This window comes from Elgaria multicarinata, chromosome 13 (assembly GCF_023053635.1).
Source record: "Elgaria multicarinata webbii isolate HBS135686 ecotype San Diego chromosome 13, rElgMul1.1.pri, whole genome shotgun sequence".
Classification (NCBI taxonomy): domain Eukaryota; kingdom Metazoa; phylum Chordata; class Lepidosauria; order Squamata; family Anguidae; genus Elgaria; species Elgaria multicarinata.
The window spans coordinates 11,782,365-11,802,004 of NC_086183.1; the positions used below are offsets into that span (position 1 = coordinate 11,782,365).

Consider the following 19,640-nt stretch of genomic DNA (forward strand, 5'->3'; position numbering starts at 1 on the left):
TTTCAGGAGACACTCTTCCCACCCACCCCGGCCCTCCCCACGGAATGGTGGCGCTCCGATATGGAAAGTGGGAACCAGCGCTACCATTTCATGGGGAGGACAGAGGGAAAGAGATGAATAGTCAACCCTGTGTGCATAATCCACTCCACGGATGACTATGAGCATGTTGCGTTGAATGCCACATGCTCATAGTCATCCGTGGAGTGGATTATGCACACAGGGTTGACTATTGCGTCCGTCCGAATGTGGCCTACAGCTACTCAGCCAATAGTTTGGGGATATTTCAATTTGCTTTATTACAGTCAAGACTCTCACTTATCTCCACTCCTTAAAAGGAATGGTGGGAATGAAAATAGAACAAACACCAAAAATTGCATTACTGTCACTATTTGAAGATTTAAAATGTGGAAAAGAAATTAAAGAATTGATATCGAGTTTGCTGACTGCAGCACGATTGAGGGTAGCTAGGAACTGGAAGATTCAGGGGGAATACTCTATTGAAGAATGGTATAGAGAAGTTTGGGATATAGCTATTAATGATAAATTGACTTATAATATTAACTGGAGGAAAGGTATAACCAAAATAAATGAGTTTGAAGGAATTTGGAAACAGTTCCTAATATTTGTGTTCTCTAAGGGAAGTGGGAAACCGCCAGCGGAAGAAAGCATGAGATTTTGGAAGCAGGAATAGATCCCGAGGTGGGGGGTGCACTTATATGTTAAGAATGGTTATATTGTATGATAGGATAGGTTATAGATAATATTTACTCAATATATATGTATTCAACATTTATTCAAAATGTATGTAGTATGTTGTGTTGTTGTTTCTTTTTTGTAAGATGTTTATTTTGTGTCTTAAAATAAAAATTTATAAATAAAAAAATAAAAATAAAAAAATAAATAAAAGGAATGGCGTGTTTTCTAATTCGCAGCCACTGCTCTCCTTTTGTGCTTCGTGCCTGGAGTGGCCCTCTTCACTGCAAAGGATTGTTGCTCTTGGCCTGAGCAAGACTGAATGCTTGAACGGCTACAGGGCGGATGTGTGAACTCTGCAGAGGAAGGTGAGGTGAGTCAAGGGCAGCACCGGCAGTAACGCTTCAATTCAGCGTAACGGAAAAAGCCGCAAGAGGTATCTGTTTGTCAAGATTTTAAATAAAAGTAATTAACATTTTGCTCCGACTTGGGCTACAGTAACTCATTTTCTGTTCATTAAAACAAATAAATGCTGGAACGATTCGCCAGTAAGAAAAATGTCTGCCGTTGCAAAAGTAAACGTTGTCCGAGAGTTTCTCCTGGCTGGCCAGCCGCTCAGGAGGAACTGGGGCTCTGATGAACACCGCGGGTGGCCTGGACAAAGGGCACATCTGGCCGGTACTTCATGCTGGTTGGCAGCTGACGCCGGAGCAGTTGCTGGTCTGTGTCGTCGGGACGGGGGTCATCGTAGACGGTGGAGATCAGGGTGGTGCCGTCCCCGCGAGGTTTCTTGCGTTTGGTGAAAGTCTGGAGCTTCTCACCGTGGTAGCTAAAGAAAAGCACAGAAAGAGACTCAGCCTTCAGAGACACAGCACAAGGGAGGGGAAATTCAGTTTGCCCCGACATCCCTTATCTGCATTTAACAGATGACGGCTCTGTTCAGGGTAATTAAGCAGATGAGCCCGAGGCCCCATTTGTAGGCATGCAGCACCCGGTGAAATTCCCTCTTCATCAGAACAGTTACCGCTGCAGGACCAGATACAAAAAAGGACGGGGCTCCTGCAGCTTTAACTATTGGGATGAAGAGGGAATTTCACTGGGTGCTGCATGCCTACAAATGACACCTGCTGAAATTCCCTTTTCTATACAACTGTTAAACATACAGGAGCCCTGTCCTCCCTTTCCATGTGGTCACCCTATTTAAACAACCCCCGAAATGCTTGAGATCAGTTTGTTTTATAGGTGGCCTTTCGTGTGAACACAGTTACCAACACAATCAAGCCACATTGGAGGTCGCTGTTTGTGAAGATCGCCGTCTTATATGGGGAGATTCAAGCCCTTCCTTGCATGTACCACCTTTAAAGGGTAGAACACTCACCCAAAGCCCCTCTTGCATTTGGGGTTCTGGCCCTCATTGTCTAGTGCTTCAGCCATTCCAGAATTGCTGCTTCCCAGGCCGAGGCCCTCAGACCAGCCCTGCTTCTCCATCACTTTCCTGCCGATACCCTGGAGGAAGGAGGAGGAGGAAGAAAAATAAAGTCTTTATAGCAACAGACCAGCCTTCCAGATGTGTATATTATAGCACTTTTCTCCCGTTCTTTAGCTAAACAAGGCTCTCAAGGCGGCTTACAAAAATATTTCTTAAGACAGTCCCTGCCCACAGGCTTACAATCTAAAAAACATGACACAAAAGGAAAGGGGATCATGAGGGAGGAGGGGCAAAAAGCAGATTTAGGCACAAATTCTTAGTTGTTGGACTGCAATTCCCATCAATGCCAGCCAGTATGGCTGGGAACGTCTGAAGGGCACCAGAGTGGGGAAGCTGCAACAGATTATCGATTCTGGAATAAGGAAAGGAACCCAATTTTAAGCTAAAGAAACTTGAGAGCCTCATTATCGGAACCAGGTTAGGGCTTTGCGAACTCCAAAGCAGCTTATTATTCAGGGACCCAGTACAGCCAGACACCCATCATGTACTCTGCCCTTCGCATTACAAACGCACATTCCCGTTCAGCTGCCCAGGCCCTTCCAACTGCAACCTTTAAGATCAAAAATAAGTGAGGATCTTCAACATCGCCCCTATTTCCTTCTACAAACATCTGAGAGTCTCGCCCCAACATCTATACTTACCTTGGTATATTTTTCAAAGTTCCCAATCTGTTGGCCCAGAACAGACCCATCTTCCAATCCGTCCCGGAGTCTCTGTTCAAACCGCATCTGGACCAAATCCCGAGCGTCCTTGTCACCACCATCTGGAACGAGTGGAAATCCCATATCGCTCTCTGCCCCAGGAAAAGAGCAGGAAGCCTAACGGCTCAGAGACAGGAAGGGGAGGGCCCTCAGCTTAGTTCAGCCTTCTCCAAACTCCAGGAGTTTTAAAATGAAACCAGTCAACCTTTCCATTTTGGAAGACATCACTCACTTTCTTTTCGAATGTGAAGTCTACTCTGACATTAGGAACATTTATATCCTTCCCTTCGCTGGTTCAGATGAAAGGAAGATCGCCCTTTGAAAAGCTGCACTTCTTAGTGAATGATTTTAATAAATATATCACTTTTAGAACTGCTAAATTTCTTGTGCTGGCCCTGCATTTGCTTGCAAAGGCCGAGGGGATGAAGGTAACATATGTATGCGAAACTGTGGCTGGTTGCTAATTACAATAAACTTGACTCTCGAATGCAACTAGTTTGGGCTCTGCCCATTCCTGGAATCATACACCCACCCACACAGAGCCCTTAGCCCGAGTACCTTTGTCATAGTAGATGCTCATGTCCACATCCCAGTCGTCTGCTGTCTGCTCATCAAAATCTGCCAAACAGAAGGTGAAGTGTCAAGCCGTTAGAACATGTCAACTCGCTCCAGCTACTGTCGGATCATGGTCATTCTCTTTTTAACCACAGCCAAACACTTCATGAATTCTGTGCAGGTGTTGAAGCTGGATATAGAATTCAGAAGCATTTCATCCATAGTCTTTGCAGAAGGAAACACCTAAAGCAAGGATGGGCAGAAAATAGATCTCCAGATGTTTTGGCCTTCAACTCCCAGCATTCCTGACTTGGCCATGCTAGAAGGGGCTATGGGGAGTTGAAGTCCCAAACATCTGGAGATCTACCTTCTCCCCAATCCTGACGTAAAGGACTGCCTTCTCCCATGTAAACCTGCCCATACATTGGTGTTCTCTATTGAGGCTCTGATCCAAGTGTGCCCACCTTCAGGGTAAGGTGGGCAGCTATTAGGGACAAGGGCCTTTCTGTGGGGTGCCTTGACTGCAGACAGCCCTCCTCAAACATAACAAGCTACCAGATGTGATTTATTTTAGACACGAGGCAAAAGATACTGACCCTGTTCAGATGACATACTAAGCCAAGGTGGTTAAGCATTTTGAGCTAAATATTATTGGTTAGTGTGTAGTGGCTGCATAACCACAGTTCAAATACGTTCACTAACCATTTGCTGCAAAAGGGTTAGCGGCCTAACCATGGCTTCATGTGTTGTCTGAATAAGCCCACTATTTTCTAAACCCTTTGCCTAGTTGGTGACTGTTCATGTTCATCTTAGATTTTATTCTAGTTTTATTTTTTAGCTTTGCACAAGTTGTAAAGCCACCTTGAAGTGCCATTTGATGGACAAGCAGAATAGCAAAAACCTTTTTAAACTGGGTTTGACAATCCCACTGACCCACCTCAAACCAGGCTCTGGTGGGATAAGGGCCAAGAATTCACAGAGGCTACACCAGCCTTCCCATACCTCAGGGGTGGGCAACTTGAAGCCCTGTAACTTCCATCAGCCCTGGCCAGCATAGCCAGTAGGGAGGACTAGTGGGCGTTGTAGTGCAAAACACCCAGAGAGCCAAAAGCTCCCCACCCCATCCTACCTGGTGGCCTTCAGATGTTTAGGACTACAATTCTTCACACAGCGCATAGTTAAATTATGGAATTCACTACCACAAGGTGTAGTCACGGCCACCAAACTGGATGGCTTCAAAAGGGGGTTGGATAAATTCCTGGAGGAGAAGGCTATCCATGGCTACCAGCCCTGATGGTTGTGTGCTATCTCCAGTATTTGAGGCAGTAAGCCTGTGTGCACCAGTTGCTGGGGAACGTGGGTGGGAGGGTGCTGTTGCACCATGTCCTTCTTGTTCATCCCTGGCCAATGACTGGCTGGCCACTGTGTGAACAGAGTGCTGGACTAGATGGATGCTAGGTCTGATCCAGCATGGCGCTTATGTCCTTAATTCCCATTGGCTCCAGCCAGAGAGCCAAATGGTCAGAGATTATGGGAGCTGTAGTCCAAAACATCTGAAGGACACCAGGTTGGGAGAGGCTGAGAATGCAGGATAAAGCGAACTCTTGAAAAGGCAGCCTGACTTTTGGCAACCAGGCAGAATCTCGCTCATGGTTACCTCTTTCTTCTTCTTCGTGCCAGTACTGTGCGTCCGTGTAGAAGACCAACCCAGAGCCTCCCTTCTCCCACTTCAGTTCAATCTCTTCCTCGTACAAACGTTCCTTTGTGCGCTCCTGGCTGGTGACATCCTCGTGCAAGGCTTCGTGGCGCTCCCACTCTTCACACCTATCGTCGTCATCCTGTAGCGGAAGTGGGAGGGGGGAGAGTGGAGATACAGATGAATATAAGAGCAAAGGTTTGGCTCTGAATCCTCTCGCCACCCCTTCCTCCACCTCAACCGGCCTAGCTGTGAATACATCTCTATATATAAAATGCTTAGGTATGTTTCTGTAAAGGCTTCAGCTGATACAGGTTGCTAAGCAACAGTAACGTGTAACGTCAGCTGATACAGGTTGCTAAGCCCCTCGCCCAACTCCTCCGGGCTTTCCAAGGTAATCCTACCCCCCTTTCTGCCTCTTTGCTCCCCTCCACCACAAAGGGGGCAGCGCCACAGTCCGGAGCATGAGAGAGGCACGGCCTGGGCCCTTGGTGGGCGGGTGGGAGGCCGCTCGCCTGCTGCGAGCCCAGGCCCCGGCCTAATCTCATGTGAGCTGGGCAGGCGGCCCAAGGCTGATATGCTACAACGGCGTATGTCACGCCGGGTACAGCTAGTTACTGCAATTAGCTCATTGCTCAGACAGTACTCACCCTGGAACTTCTACACATGCAGAAATCAGGGGAGGGTCTGCCCATCCTCCCTCCCCTTTCACTGTGCATCGAGTTAGACGCCTGAGCTAGGAGGTACCATGTCTGTTTGAATCCAGGATCTGCCTAACCATGTAATCCAAACTTTGCTTTCAGAGTGTCCGAATTAAAGTGTCATGAAGATCCCCCCTTCAAGGACCTGCAGGATCTGTGGGTTGAGGCATTACACTCTACACACACGCAATGAGAAGAGCAGCAGAGGGAGGTGCACAAGCCTGAGACCCGCTCTCGATTGCACTGCATGCAGATAGACACTCCGCAGTGGAATATCACCAGAACAGGCCCCAGGAGAGAATCATTTTGGTTCGTGTTGTCTGTTGGTGATAAGCGACCTGCCATTTTCTGACAGCTCAAAAGAGATGCACAGAACATCATACAATGGTTCTTTGGAATCAATTGTATGTATGTTTATGAACTCACTACATTTCTGCAAAAACCCTTCTTGTTGGTTTAATGAATTCCATCTACAAAGCTAATGACATGGACAGGCTAGTGGCTCTAAAATATGGAGAGATCTATACTGAGTGGCAGCTATGTTGCAGCAAAAATAACTGAAAGTTTTGTGGCACCTTAGAGACTTAACTGATTTATTATGGCATAAGCTTTCATGGACACTATTCACTTCATCAGATGCATGAGATGTTAACCGCAAATTGGCAGATTTGTATACACATACTGGGCAGGGAAAGGGGGGGAACTATAAGCAGTGAGATCAGGGAGAACTGAAATGCCATAAATGTTGGTAGTGATAATTATCTTAACGGGCCATTCACAAAACGATGCTGCATTATAACACAGGCATCATTAGTGAGCCGATTAACTGTGTGATTTTAAAAACCCATAGTTGGCTGTAAACAGATCACGAGGTGAGATCCAAGCAAGGTACTAACAGGTTCCCATCAAAGTTCTCCCCTGAAGCTCTTCACCTCTACTGCTGGTACCTCATTTGTGTTTCCTTCCCATAGCTTCTTCTCCCAACCCTACGTCTCCCCTTTTTCTACCATGCTGGCCTGTATGCACTTACATGCAATTCTTAAGAGACCATGAGCTCCTTTAGTGCAAAGCAAAGACATCCTAGGCTGTGAGGTAGAGTCACACATGTATATTAAACCTCAGATAAACCTGCCATTCAAATCCTTCCTTAACACCTTCCCACCCACTGACCAATTCATAGCCTCAGTTTGGTTATGAAACAGTGTTCTCCAGTCTGACTTGCAGTGTGAAGAGGTGGTGAGGTCTTTGGAATCTGGGCAAAAGCCGGGTTGGGAGAATGTAACTGTGATGGCAGGAATTATGAAAAGCATACATTCCCGCAGGTAATCACTCTGAAGTTTTATTGTGGAAATTAAAACTTTCTCAGCTAAAGTACATGACTCCCAGTTCAAATAATGTTGCTAGGATGAGAAACTAGACCTTGAACTTCAGAACTATAAGGACATATTTCCAAGCTTGTAAGGATTACTAAATATTTATTTATTTATTACATTTATATACCGCCCCATAGCCGAAGCTCTCTGGGCAGTTTACAAATATTAGCAAAAAAAATTTTTCCTTCCTTAAAGCGAATAAAATTGCATTTCTAAAATAGCTATGAATGCATAACAACTTCACTTCAATGAGAAGAAACTACTTACGTCGTCCAATTGAGATTCTTCTGCTACTTCCTTCTCTGGATCTCCCCAGTCTCTCTCTTCTGTGTCATTGACTTGGTTAGCTATTCCCACTCCTGGCAAGTGCTCCCCTTCTGTTATCTCCTCTCCTGTAGCAGTGTAAACTTGCTCCTCTTCAACAATAGTCTCAGTTTCTTCATATGTGAACGGTACACTTCCATACCTGCGAGAAGAACCAGTCCTGAGGAACTGCAACTGCAGTTTCCTGATCGCACGGGTAGGCATCCGGCAGGCTTTGATGAGATCCAAGAAAATGCTCAAAGGAGTTCCCACATTCCCACAGGGCATGAATGGAGGAGGGTTCAGTTCAGGTAGTTGTCTTAAGTCATCCTGGGTGAAAGTTTCATTCGATGCTCTGTTGAGCTCCGTTTTGGTTTTATAGGGAAATGCGGCAACATCTGCAAGAAAATATAGACACAACAGCTAAGAAAAACTACATAGCATAGCCTTCCCATATACTGTTTTCAATACTCGTTCTACACTACCTTCCAGAAAGAAATAAACTTTTCCCTAGAGATATATCTGTGTTTGGCTATTACAGCAAACACACACTGAGTCTTATGGCACCCTTAAAACTACCAGATTTATTACTGCGCAATCTTTTGTGGACTACAGCCCATTTCATCAGATACATAAAGTATTAGACCATTTGGCATAAGGTACCCTGGGGTTGGTGGGGATGTGATCTATGGGGCCCAATTATTATTATTTAAATAGATCCCTATGAAACGCAAGAAAATGCAAAGTGTATCCAAGATGAGTGCAGGGACCATTCCCGGAGCCTCCCCTTCGAAACTCTCAATACCTCTATCAGGGGAAACCCGAACTCTTCGGATAATGCACCGCCCGGGTAGCATCTCTCCCTTCTTATCGATCCACCGTTTGCCCGAGTACATACGGACCAGGCGGAGGGACCAACCGGGCCGCACCATCACCAGGCAACAGCAGCTCGAGCCTGGCTGCGAAGGGGCGACCGACCCCGGATCTCTGCGCTCGGGGCGGTGCCGGTAATGGAAACAGAGGAAAGCGTCTGCCTCGATGGACTGACTGAAATAGGAGCGGAGATCGACGGAGCGAAGCTGGGCCGGAACGCCGCTGACCAGGCAATACTGGCTGCCGGGCTGGACGGAGGAAGAACCAGAGTCGGGCGCCGCCATCTTGCAACGCCACAGGCACATCACGTGACGTCAGAGGCGCAGAGTGATTGCGTCATGACAGGAGCCCGCGGCTCCAAAGTTCCAGGAGGGTCCTTACTGTCGACTCCGAAGTCCTGATCATAGAGATGAGAAATAGTTAGAGTTGCCCATCAACGCCCATATTCTAGGTTGCTCAACGCAGTGATGGGCGAAGTCTACCAATGCGAGGAACGTAGGCCCGGGAACCAAAGAAATACGAATCATACAGCTGCTTCTTTTACAGATGGAAAAATATTTCGGGTCTAAAATCCACTTGGGTTTTTCCACTCGATATCTTCCATTCCAACACAAAGTATACAGGACTTTCACCATAGAGGTGCCAGCGGGCAGAGTGACATCAGCCCAGTGCCGGATTTAGGAACAGGCTAAGTAAGCCATAGTGTAGGGCCTCTAGTTATGTTGGAGATAACTAAGGTGAAATCGCTTTGGCTTAAATATGTTGGAAAGTCTGGTGTGACTTACATCAGAGTTGCCTTAGGGTGACCATATTTTGGAAACCAAAAAAGAGGACATGTCCAGCCCCCAAAGGGGCGTGCCCACCAACATGTCCAGCCCCCAAGGGGACGTGCCCACCATCATGCCCAGGCCCCAAGGGGGCGTGCCCACCCAAACATGGCCTTAGTCATATGTCTGATTTCACAGCACACAATTAAGACAAACCTGTTCTACATAACATCTTAATGTTAAAATCACTGGAATAAAGAACAATGTATCTGAAATTAACTTCACTCATTTCTATTATTATTATTATTATTATTATTATTATTATTATTATTATTATTATTTATTTATACTTTTGTAGCTTTTGCTGTACTTTGAAGCTTTTGCTATACTCTGCGATACAGTCTCCCGTTCCCTCAAATAATCTTTGCTGACTGCAAATCCTTCACTGGATGACCATAGTCTAACCTTTCCTAACATTTACCGAATTTCTTCGAATGTAAGACGCCATCGATTGTAAGACGCAACCTAATTTCAGTACCACCAACAGAAAAAAAAAAAACCCTAAGACACGCCCGCGATTCTAAGATGCACCCCATTTTTAGGGATGTTTATATGGGGAAAAAAGTGTGTCTTAGAATCGAAGAAATAGGGTAACACTCTTTCCCCATCACCTTTCTCATATCCATACTCACAGATTCAGCATACTGCAACCACTGAACAAATGAAGCAGTTCATTTTATTTTATTTATTTATTTTATTATTTTTATACCACCCAATAGCCAAAGCTCTCTGGGCGGTTCACAAAAATGTACAAGTACAAGTACAGAAAAATGTACAAGTACAGAAAAATCTAGTACAACAACCAAGCAACCAAGCATTCAGAAAGAGTATAAACTACTATTACCCTGCAAACATTAGCCATGGAACACAATGGACTAAAGGCTAGCACCTCTTAGCTTGTTTCAACTTCAGCCAGAGATAACAGTCAAAAACAACCAAGAAAAACACACTCACCTCATTGACATAGCAATACCTAATGACAAAAATGTTTCAGAAAAGGAAGAGGAAACACCACTGGCTATGTAAATTAAAGAACTATGGCAACAGGAAAAAGTTACAATTATTAAGTTAGTCACATCAGTCACCAGCATCATATCATTCAGAGAGAGAGAGAGAGAGAGAGAGAAAACCTACATGTACGCCAACATCCAGAAATCAGTCATAGTTGAAACATGTTCAATAGTCAGGAAATTTCTGAATCAGTAAAAGACAGCATGACTTGGCAAAGTCCATCATGTTCATGTAGAAAAACCACCACAAGCAAGAAAAGAGAGATAAATAATGATGATGATGATGATAATGGCAACCCTGTTAATTTTTAAAAGATTGTTCAGCTATTGTTACAAAATATACATCATGCCAATTATATCAAACAAATTGGAGGAAGGTCTATGGGTCAAAATGCACTATTTAATAGGGATATCACGTCCAAATCATCCCCCACAAATTGCAACAAACTACAGCTCCCCCCGCCACACACACACTGCAAACATGCATCCATTCATAGGGATCACCCATTCCAAAGCACACTCAAACAACCAGGCACCCTCACCCATACACTCACTTTCACACACAGACACACACACACAACTTAGTCTTACCTTCTACTTGCTTCTTCTTCCTCTTCTTCTTCCTCAGAGCTGTGGTGTGTGTGCTGGAGGCCGCGCGCTGGAAGTTCCCGCACGCAGCCCCCAGCCACTCGCCTCACGTCGGTCCCAGATGTGCGACGCGAGGTGATGGGCGGGGCTGGAGGCTGCGCTCCCGCACTTCTGGGAACGCAGCCCCCAGCCCCGCCCGTCGCCTCGCGTTGCACCGTTCCGAGGCTTTTCTTGGCTGGCGCCATTGAACTGATTGAACTGATGTCCGCATCTCTAATAGAGGCAGCAAAGTTTAAATGGGAGACTGATCCTCTGTTTAGAGTACGAAGAATGGTCGCAAACGGATAGAGTGCTGGGGGAGGCACAGATTTGCAACCCTACTCTCAGTGTAGAGAGTCCTTGAGTATCCAGGATGGATGTCTGTTATGGGGATCCCAGATAGCGGTACCACCAGGGAGTCGGTCTGCTGCGCTGAAGTGGCTACGTGAAGCGCATCCTGACATTGTGCTGTTGAAGGGGCTAGCACGCGGTTATGTGTGGTGGCCAGGAATAGCCCAACAGATGGAGACAGTAGTGCGGCAGTGTGGTGTTTGTCCCCCTAATTGCCATGCTCCTCCAACAGCACCCTTGGGAGTGGCCACAACGACCCTGGGCAAGACTTCAGGTAGGTTATGCTGCTCCATTTAGGGGCGGGGGAATGTTCTTGATATTAACAGATGCACATTCTAAATGGCTTTAAAAACATCTCCTGGCAGGAATAGGTCCCTGCTTCCCTGCTGTGGGGTGAGGTCCACGTACACACACCTCCCCGCCCTGCCTCTACATCCACGTAGCAGCTTGCCCTCTCTATGGACGCACATACCGGGCTCCGGCTTTAGCACGGACCTTCCCAGCACTTCCCGCCTGGCTTCAGGCAGACCTTGGCTGTGTTTCACCATTTCCCCCCAGGAGGCTGGCATGTCGATCCACTTAAAAGTGGGTGTTGTTGTTTTTACTTGAAACATTCGTGGTGGGTTCATCATTGTGGCAGCAGCCTGCCTCAGGCAGCTGATTTTGGGTGTCATGAAAGGGCAGCAAGTTGTTATTTCATTTATTTATTATTGCATTTATATCCCGCCTTATGAACAACCCAAGGGGGTGTACATAATCCTCCTCCTCCTCCTCCTCTCCATTTTATCCACACCACAACAACCCTGTGAGGTAGGTTGGGCTGAGAGTTTGTGACTGGCCCAAAGTCACCCAGTGGGAGAGGACTAGAACCCAGATCTCCCGACTCCCAGTCCAACACTTTAGCCGCCACACCACACCAGCTCTCGTTATGTCTATAAGAACTTAGCTGCCCTGGGGCTACTGTGAGCCTTTACTTGCAGGGTAGAGGAGGCGCTTTATCTTCAGCCTACTTTGGGCATTAAGGGCATCTGACCACTTGGATTTTGGCTACCGCTGCATTTTTGAAAGCCCTGGCAAGAGGCCCGGCCTCCACAGGATTGTTGTGTTAGTGCATTTCTTTTTTAAAAAGAGAAAAAGTCTAAAATACCAAGGAATGTTTTATAATAAATGCCCGTAAGCCCCTCTAGTCCAAAGGGTTCATATCCTTTTAAATTGTATCATCTACATCCGCTGGAGAAGTGCCCAGCTCTGAACCAGAGTAACCTACGGTAGTTGCTAACAAAATGTTGCAAAATTGAAATGTCTAAGAAGCCAAGAAATTCTTAGGCAACCGAAATCAAGTGAATGTTCTCTTAAAGAACAGTGAGTACCTATCTCTTTTAGTAGATGCCTTCCAAAAGAACAGAGACTGTATTTCCATGTACTTTCTTTTCAGCTAGAAAGTTCCTGTTAGATGGTGCCTGCATATGCGGCTGCCTGAGAAGGTAAGTGTGTAAATACCTAGCTACCGCCCTTGCGAGGTAGGCACATGCTTTGCTGCAATTAGCGCCCATGCCTCTTTATTCTGCAGAATAAACGCTGTTTGACCCAAACTTCTTCTCCTCTCTTCCTTGTGTGCTGAACTGGACTTGGTACACCACGGAGCGAGTTATTTTTGCTACACATCTGCAACCCAAACTGGATTGTCCTGTTTTAATTACTAATTGAATCACAGCATAGAAATCTTCAACATTGTTTTTCATTTGTTTCAAGCTAAAAGATGCAAATGAAAACTTTGATATCAGGGGAAACCTAAACTTCCTAGGGGAATCCTGATGGGGAAATGGAGAAGCACCTTTGTGTGTGTGAAGGAATTGGATTAATGGTGGAATTTATGCTGTAGATCAGCCAATAGGCTCAGCTGATGAGTTTTTATCTTTTTCAACACTCCAGAATAAATGTCACTAACGAACTAGTGCTGGGTGGTAGCTTATTCAACCGCAGCAGCTTTTGGTGTCTATATTCGGGTGTTTGAGAGAAAAGGAATAAGGAACTGTAATGTTCTCTACCACCTAATCCATGGAAATTTGCCTTAGTGCCCACAGGAACACATTCTGGTGGATCCGATTCCAGAAAAAACCCAACGTTTCCTGTCCACTGGAGGCCACATAATCTGGTGCTGGGGATGGAACGTGGACGATGCCTCACTGAGGCAAATGATGAGGACAGGCCCTGTTGCTAGCGCCTATTTAGCTGACTGTTACTGCTACCAAAAGACAAAGTACTCTCTGAGAGCCCAAACAGATGCAAAGGAACTTCTGCTCCAAACCTCAATAAATAAATAGCTACCACCAGTGATTCTGCACCCAAGGAGAATGCCTACAGACGGCTGGAGAGAACCCAGTGGAAGGGCTCTCGTGGTGCTCCTGCTCAACATGGAGAAGGCTGTGCAGGCGAACCGCACTAAGCATGGGGCCCCAAGCGAACAGAGGGCTGCCATTTGGATTCTCCGCCCCAGCCACAAAACTGGGCTTCCCCAGCCCCCGCTGCATCTCTCAAAAGCGCTCTGTGAAGGTTCACAACGCACCTGGATGGACTGCTTAGAGGCGCATCAGGTCTACATATTCATGCTGCAGGTGCTGGACCAGAGGATGAGGCCTCTAGAGAGACCTTCCCCACCTCTCTGGTGTGTGTCTCTCTCTCCCACACACACACAAGCACACACCTCTTCTCCGTCTGCCCTCCTCTCCTGTTCTCTGAAGCTGGCGATGAGGACTCAGAGGGCTCCAAGGCCTCAGCTCAAGCCCCCCTTCTCATCACTGCTCTCCAGACGAGGCTGCTGGAAGTTGTTGCACCTGGGGCTCTTTGGAGACGGATCAGGTCAGGAGATGGCTGCTGGGCTGCTCACTGGGCCCAGGTAACTCTCTGGTGACGGTTGAGGAATCATTCTCAACGTTTCCACTGAATTCTATCTGTTCGGGATGACAGCTAAAAGACGCAAATGAAAAGCTTCCTAAGGGGATTTGCATCCAGAACCCAGCAACGAGGAGACGAGGCAACAGTCCAGGTTTGAAAAGGGAAACAAAGTTTATTCATGACAATTTAAAGGGTTACATAAAGGGTTACATAAAGGGTTACATTACATGCTCTCGCCCGTGCTGGTCCCTGTGAATCGGTGTGGGTCCTCAGTCGCCTCCCGTCATCCTCAACTCCTGATGGCTCCGGCCCTGGCCAGTGCGGCGTAGGCGAAAACCCCCTCTGTGGGTCTTGGAGGGGGGAAAATTCCTACGCGGCCCCAGATGGAAACTGGCGACCAGAACCTCCCACACTGCACCAAGGGCCGGCCGGAGGCTGCCAGGCTGGAAACGGGCCTGAGGGAGGAGACGCGGAGCAGGGCCAAACGGCACGGCCTCTTCTTTCCTGGGCCCCATCTTCCAGACCGCCTCTTCTTCCTCCCTCGATGTCCCAGGAGGCTCCAGGGCAAGGGGCACCTGCAGGACCAGAAAACGGCGTCAGTCTCATCGGCTCTGCTCCTCCCCCCTTCCCACTCCGGCAGCCGAAGCCACGTCCAGCTCGGTTCGCGGGGATTGGGTGGTGGTGGTGGGGCCCGGATGCAGCCGGGAGAATCCTCCTCCCCGGTGCATCTCCTCCTGAGGGGGGGAGAGCACACAACGCAGCAAGGACCTGGCCCCGGCCCCCACCGTAGCAGGCAAAGGGATGTCTCTGAGTTGCCTCCGGGCCAGGACAGGTGGGAGCGTTGGGCTTTTGGGGGGCAGGAAGCAGAGGAGAGCCCCCTCCCAATGGGGACCCCATCCTCGGAGTTGTGGAGAGGGGAGGGCGGAGCCAGGGCGGGAGGAGCTCCCTGACCGACCCCGTCTCGTACACCGGGGGAGCAGCAATGGCAGGGGCCGGAGAGACCCCCGCTGCTCCCTGGCCTGGCCGCCTCTCCTCCTCTGCCAGGTACAAGGCCAGAGGCCTGGTTGAAGGTAGGGCGATTTATGAGGCATCGTTCTGGGATGTCTGGGCAAGCGGGTCTCTGTAGGAGCTCCCACGGGAGTAGCTCTCTGGCTCCCTGGTGTGGCCTTGAAGCTCCAAAGGCTCTCTGGGAACTCGGGAGTGTTTTGGAAAGGTGGGCCCCCCTTAGTCAAGGGGTCCCTGAGATGGTAGCCTCACCTTCGTGGCTTGTGCGCTCCCGCCCTGTTGGCACATGGGCATGGTGCCCAGGTCAGAGGACCTGTCTGTCAAGTGGCTGTGAAGGGGCTGATAAGCGAGATTGCAAAGCTGGAAGTTCTCCTCATGGCACCGTCCTTAGAAATCCAGAGTCCCAATAGCAGCGCGTCCACGTGCAAAGTGCTTTCAAAGTCCCAATCGGAGGTGGAATCCAAACAGCAGGGATTTCAGGCCTTGCCTCAAGGGATGGAACCTAGCAAGGCTTTCAGCTCTGCAGTCTCGCTTATAAGCCTATTCAAAGTGACTCCTTCAAAAAGTGGGCCCCCTCCTTTCCAAAACAGTCCCAAGTTCCCAGAGAGACTTTCGGGCTTCAAGGCCACACCAGGGAGCGAGACAGCTAGTCCCACAGGAACTTCCAACAGATTTCCGCTTGCACAAACAGTCCAAAAGGATTCCTAATAAATCCACCTGCGTTCAAACAAGGGCTCCTGCCCTGTACCTGACCTCCTCCCGCTCCTCCTCCCACTAGCCTCTTGGGCTCCCAGGGGCCTCTCTGCTTCTGGGGATGCTCTGCGGCTGACACTGCCTGGGGAAGGCGGCAGGGAACGAAGGGAGACGCGGGGTTTGGCTGCCGGAGAGGGAGGGGAGGAGGAGCAGCACATCCCGGTGGGGAAGGGGGCAGGGACGGTGGCCCGGAGGCCGTTTGGGAGCAGGGAAAGGGGTTCAGAAGTAAAAAGGGGGCACTCCACCCCCCAGCAGATGGAGGTGAGGGGAGATGACCTTCCTTCCTCTTCCCTTGCGGCCCCACAGCCCCTCCTGACCCAGCAAAGGATCCCAGAGAAGGTCACTTGTGCAGGGGAGGGGCCTTCTGAGACTAGGGGTGGGGCTGCATGGGCTCAGGGGGTGGAGCCAGATTCCCCCTCGCTGTTCGGCCTCACGTCACTTCCCTGGGGGGCTGCGGCATGGCTCCCAGGCGGTGTTCCGAGCCAGAAGTCCAGGAGATCTCATTCCTGAAAGACACAGAGAGAGAGAGGAGAGATTTGGGGCTGTGCCAGCCTTTGCCTAATCCTCACGTGAAACGTCCACAAGAAATAAGCCTCTCTCACTATGGCATCCTGACCGGAAGGGAATCCAGCCTTCCCTAAAACTCCACCCCTCCGCCCCGTCTGTCTTCCGCCAGAGGAAACATCCCAAAGGCAGCATCCGCTTGGGAAGAGCTCCGTGTTCCTCGGCGCTTCGGCCTCCTCATAGAACCACCTCATGGATGCGCAGCCCCAGACTGGTGGAGCCCAGCAGAATCCAGCCACCGCAAGGGCCGCGAAGCCCCGTCGGAGGGAGGGCTCCTGCAACCCGCCAGGCCCTCAGCCGTCCTGCTCCAATTACCATTCCATCAGGCAGGGAGGTCATCGTACTCTGGCGGGTACCTCGTCCGCCTACAGCCCGCAACGAAGCGCCGGACGGCGGCCCGCACACCGCGGCGGGAGTGGAGAGCGAAGTTCTTCCGCAGGATGTCCCCTGTCCGGTAGCCGACTCTCCTGACGGCAGGGTCCTTGTCGCGGATCAGGAGGTCGACAACTGCGGGGACGCACGAGAAAGGGAGCTCACAGCCAGGCCCGGCGACACCGAGGGGACCCTCTCCGGGCCCTGAAGCGCACGTCAAAGGGCCGGGCCTCGGAAGCGGCCGGAGGGACACCTTGTCCCCCCCCTTCCGCCCTGAGAGGTGGCAGTCCTACTGGGAACACCAACCCACGCGCCACAAAATGCCCAGCCAGCGGGAGCACCCATCCCCTGCAGTCCTCCGCACCGCCATCAGCCCAGGGAGGGAAGTGGAAGGAAAGGGAGGAACGTGGGCTGAGCACCCTACAGTTTTCCGCCCGGGGGAAGTGACACCCGCAGCTCCTCACTTACAAGCATGATAGGTGCCGACGACGCATTCAATGATGACGCTGCCATCCTTGTGCATCAAGTGACCTGGAGAGACACGGAGGGAGCCATAGGAGACCTGAGCTGTCCACGTCCACGTCCTGCATCCCATCCTCTCGCAGAGGGAACCCAGTGGCCTCGGATTCCCGGGAGCCCCGAGGCAGCCTGAGCAACACCTCCAGGGGCTCGCATCTTGCACTGGGCCTTGGGGGAAACGGCACAGGTGGTCCTGCCCAGCCAGGATAAGGCGCTCCATCAAACGCTGAAAGAGCCAGGCCTCTCCTGGGCGCCCCACATCCTCCAAGGCTGGGCCAGAGGCCGCCCTTTGACCTGGGGCTGTCCATGAAGGGAGACCCAGAGGTTGTGCTTTCTTACCCAGGAACATGGCAGCCGTCCTCCTCACTGAAGCCTGCTTGCTGCGGAAGTAGGTCATGATGTCGTACACCTCGCTCTCCAGCACACACCTCGACATGTAGAACCGTAACTAGGATGACACGGAAAAGCGCAAACGCTGAGCCCTCTGGGAAGTTCCCCCCCCCCCCGCTCTTGCCTGAGCGGGACAGAGAAGGGCTCTTACCAGTCGCTTCGAGATCTTGTGCAGCAGCTCCTGCAGGCTGAAGGTTTCCCTCGCCAGAACGTGCCAGGGCAGGTCCCACTGCAGGTCCTCAGTCAGGCGCCGGGCGATGTCCTTCGCTGCCTTCGAAGGAACAGAAGCAGACAATGAGATGCTAGAAGGCGGAAAAAGAGATCTCCAGGCAGGGAAGGGCTCCTGCACAGAGACTAAGGAGCTGAGATCCCCAGGAGTGCCAGAGTGGCATCCATGGGTGAATATCCGCAAGAGCCACGGAGGACGTTTGCCGTGGGGAAGCCAGAAGCCCTTTGGAGGGGCACGGAGGGGCCTCACCTCTGCCACGGCCTCATCCTCGTCCTCCACATGCATCAGGGCCGCTATGAGGTCTGTGACCTTCCGCCTCCTCTCCTCATGAGGTTCCTGGTGCTGCAGAAGAACCCGGTAGTAATGCAGGGCTGCCTTTCGGACCTGAGCCGACTCCTACGAAGAAGGAACAAAGAGGAACGTCAGAATCGTTTCCTCGCCTCTGTCACCACGGAGATGCCCTCTTCCCCAACCGATGAGAATCCGAGTGACGGGGCCCGGGGCTGAGTCTCCGTCGGTCACGCCTGCCCCAGCTTCTGTGCTGGACGGAGCACCCCTCGAGGGCTGGCGTGCAATACTCACGTGGTGGAAAAGAAGGCAGACCTGGGCAGCCAGCGGAGCATTCAGAGGCACCTGTTCTTGCTCAGGGAGGTGGCACCACAGCTGCTGGGCAAAGTCCAGGGCCGCCAAGGTGGCGTCTCCGTCAAAGGACCCAAGTATGCCCTGGATGAATTCCTCGGGCCTCTTCCTCTGCGGGGAGAGAAGGAGGATCCTGTCCTATCTCCTAAGAGGTTGCCCTCTGGGTGAGATCAGATGACTCCCTTGTGAGGAAAGCCCTGCATTCACTCTGAGCCAAGAGTCCTCCCTGGAACTTCCAGCCACCCGCCGGGATACAACAGGGGTAAGAACAGCGAGCAATTTCAGGGACAAAGTTCCGCTGGAAAAGTGCAATAAAACGGAAAGGATCATGCCTGATCCCACCATGAGCTGGCTACGGACAGGGAAGCATCAAGAAACCCCTCCCTCGGCTGCAATACCCTGGATGCGACAGGAGCTGTCGAACCCAGGGCCCGGTCCGCCATCCTGCTACTTCGGTTATTGCCTAGAAATAAAGCCAGCAGACGGAGACAGAGGAGCTGCTGGGAAAGTGAGTGTGGGTGGGTGGCTGGGTGCCACGTTTGGCCCCCCTTAACCGTGGGTGAACGAAGAGTGGCAGTTCCCCAGTAGGAAGGGCGAGAGCCACTCCTGGGCTCGTGTGTGGCTGCTGCCACTTACCCTCTTACAGCTGACGTAGAGGTGGAGAAGGCCCTTCCTGCTCAGCTGGAAGGCGGTCTGACTGGGGTGCACCAGCCAGCCCGCGAGGAGCGGCCAGGTCTTCTCTAGGGAGACAGGGCACATGTCGTTGAGCAGCAGCTGAAATGGAGGAAGCCAGGAGAAACCGCATCAATACCTGGAGCCCCACCGAGAGGCGATGGTCTGGGTGCTCCAGCCCTGAGCGCATCAGCACACCTCCGCCACGCTGCACGTCGCTTTGCCCCTGCGGGGGCTGTGGGTGTCCCCTCCCCACCCCAGCCCCCATGTCCAAACCTCAGCGGGAGCACAGGAGGAACGGCCAGCCCTGCCCAGGAACCAGGCCTCTCCAGGAGGAGGAGGAGGAGGAGGAGGAGGAGGAGGAGGCTGCTCTGCTCCCACAAGCGGAAGAGGCGAGGGGTCA

At 50.6% G+C, this 19,640-nt stretch overlaps 1 protein-coding gene across 1 annotated transcript; it reads right to left on the reverse strand.

Annotated features, from left to right (window-relative positions):
* Window positions 1-1,132: 1,132 nt before the first annotated feature.
* On the reverse strand, window positions 1,133-8,690 carry GPATCH3 (G-patch domain containing 3). The gene is made up of 7 exons (XM_063140476.1): window positions 8,317-8,690; window positions 7,476-7,909; window positions 5,096-5,276; window positions 3,442-3,501; window positions 2,824-2,945; window positions 2,072-2,199; window positions 1,133-1,522 (listed from the first exon to the last, which is right to left on the reverse strand). Exons 1-7 carry the CDS (start codon window positions 8,687-8,689, stop codon window positions 1,309-1,311), a joined length of 1,512 nt encoding a protein of 503 aa, XP_062996546.1. The 5' UTR covers window position 8,690; the 3' UTR covers window positions 1,133-1,308.
* Between the last annotated feature and the right edge of the window lie 10,950 nt (window positions 8,691-19,640).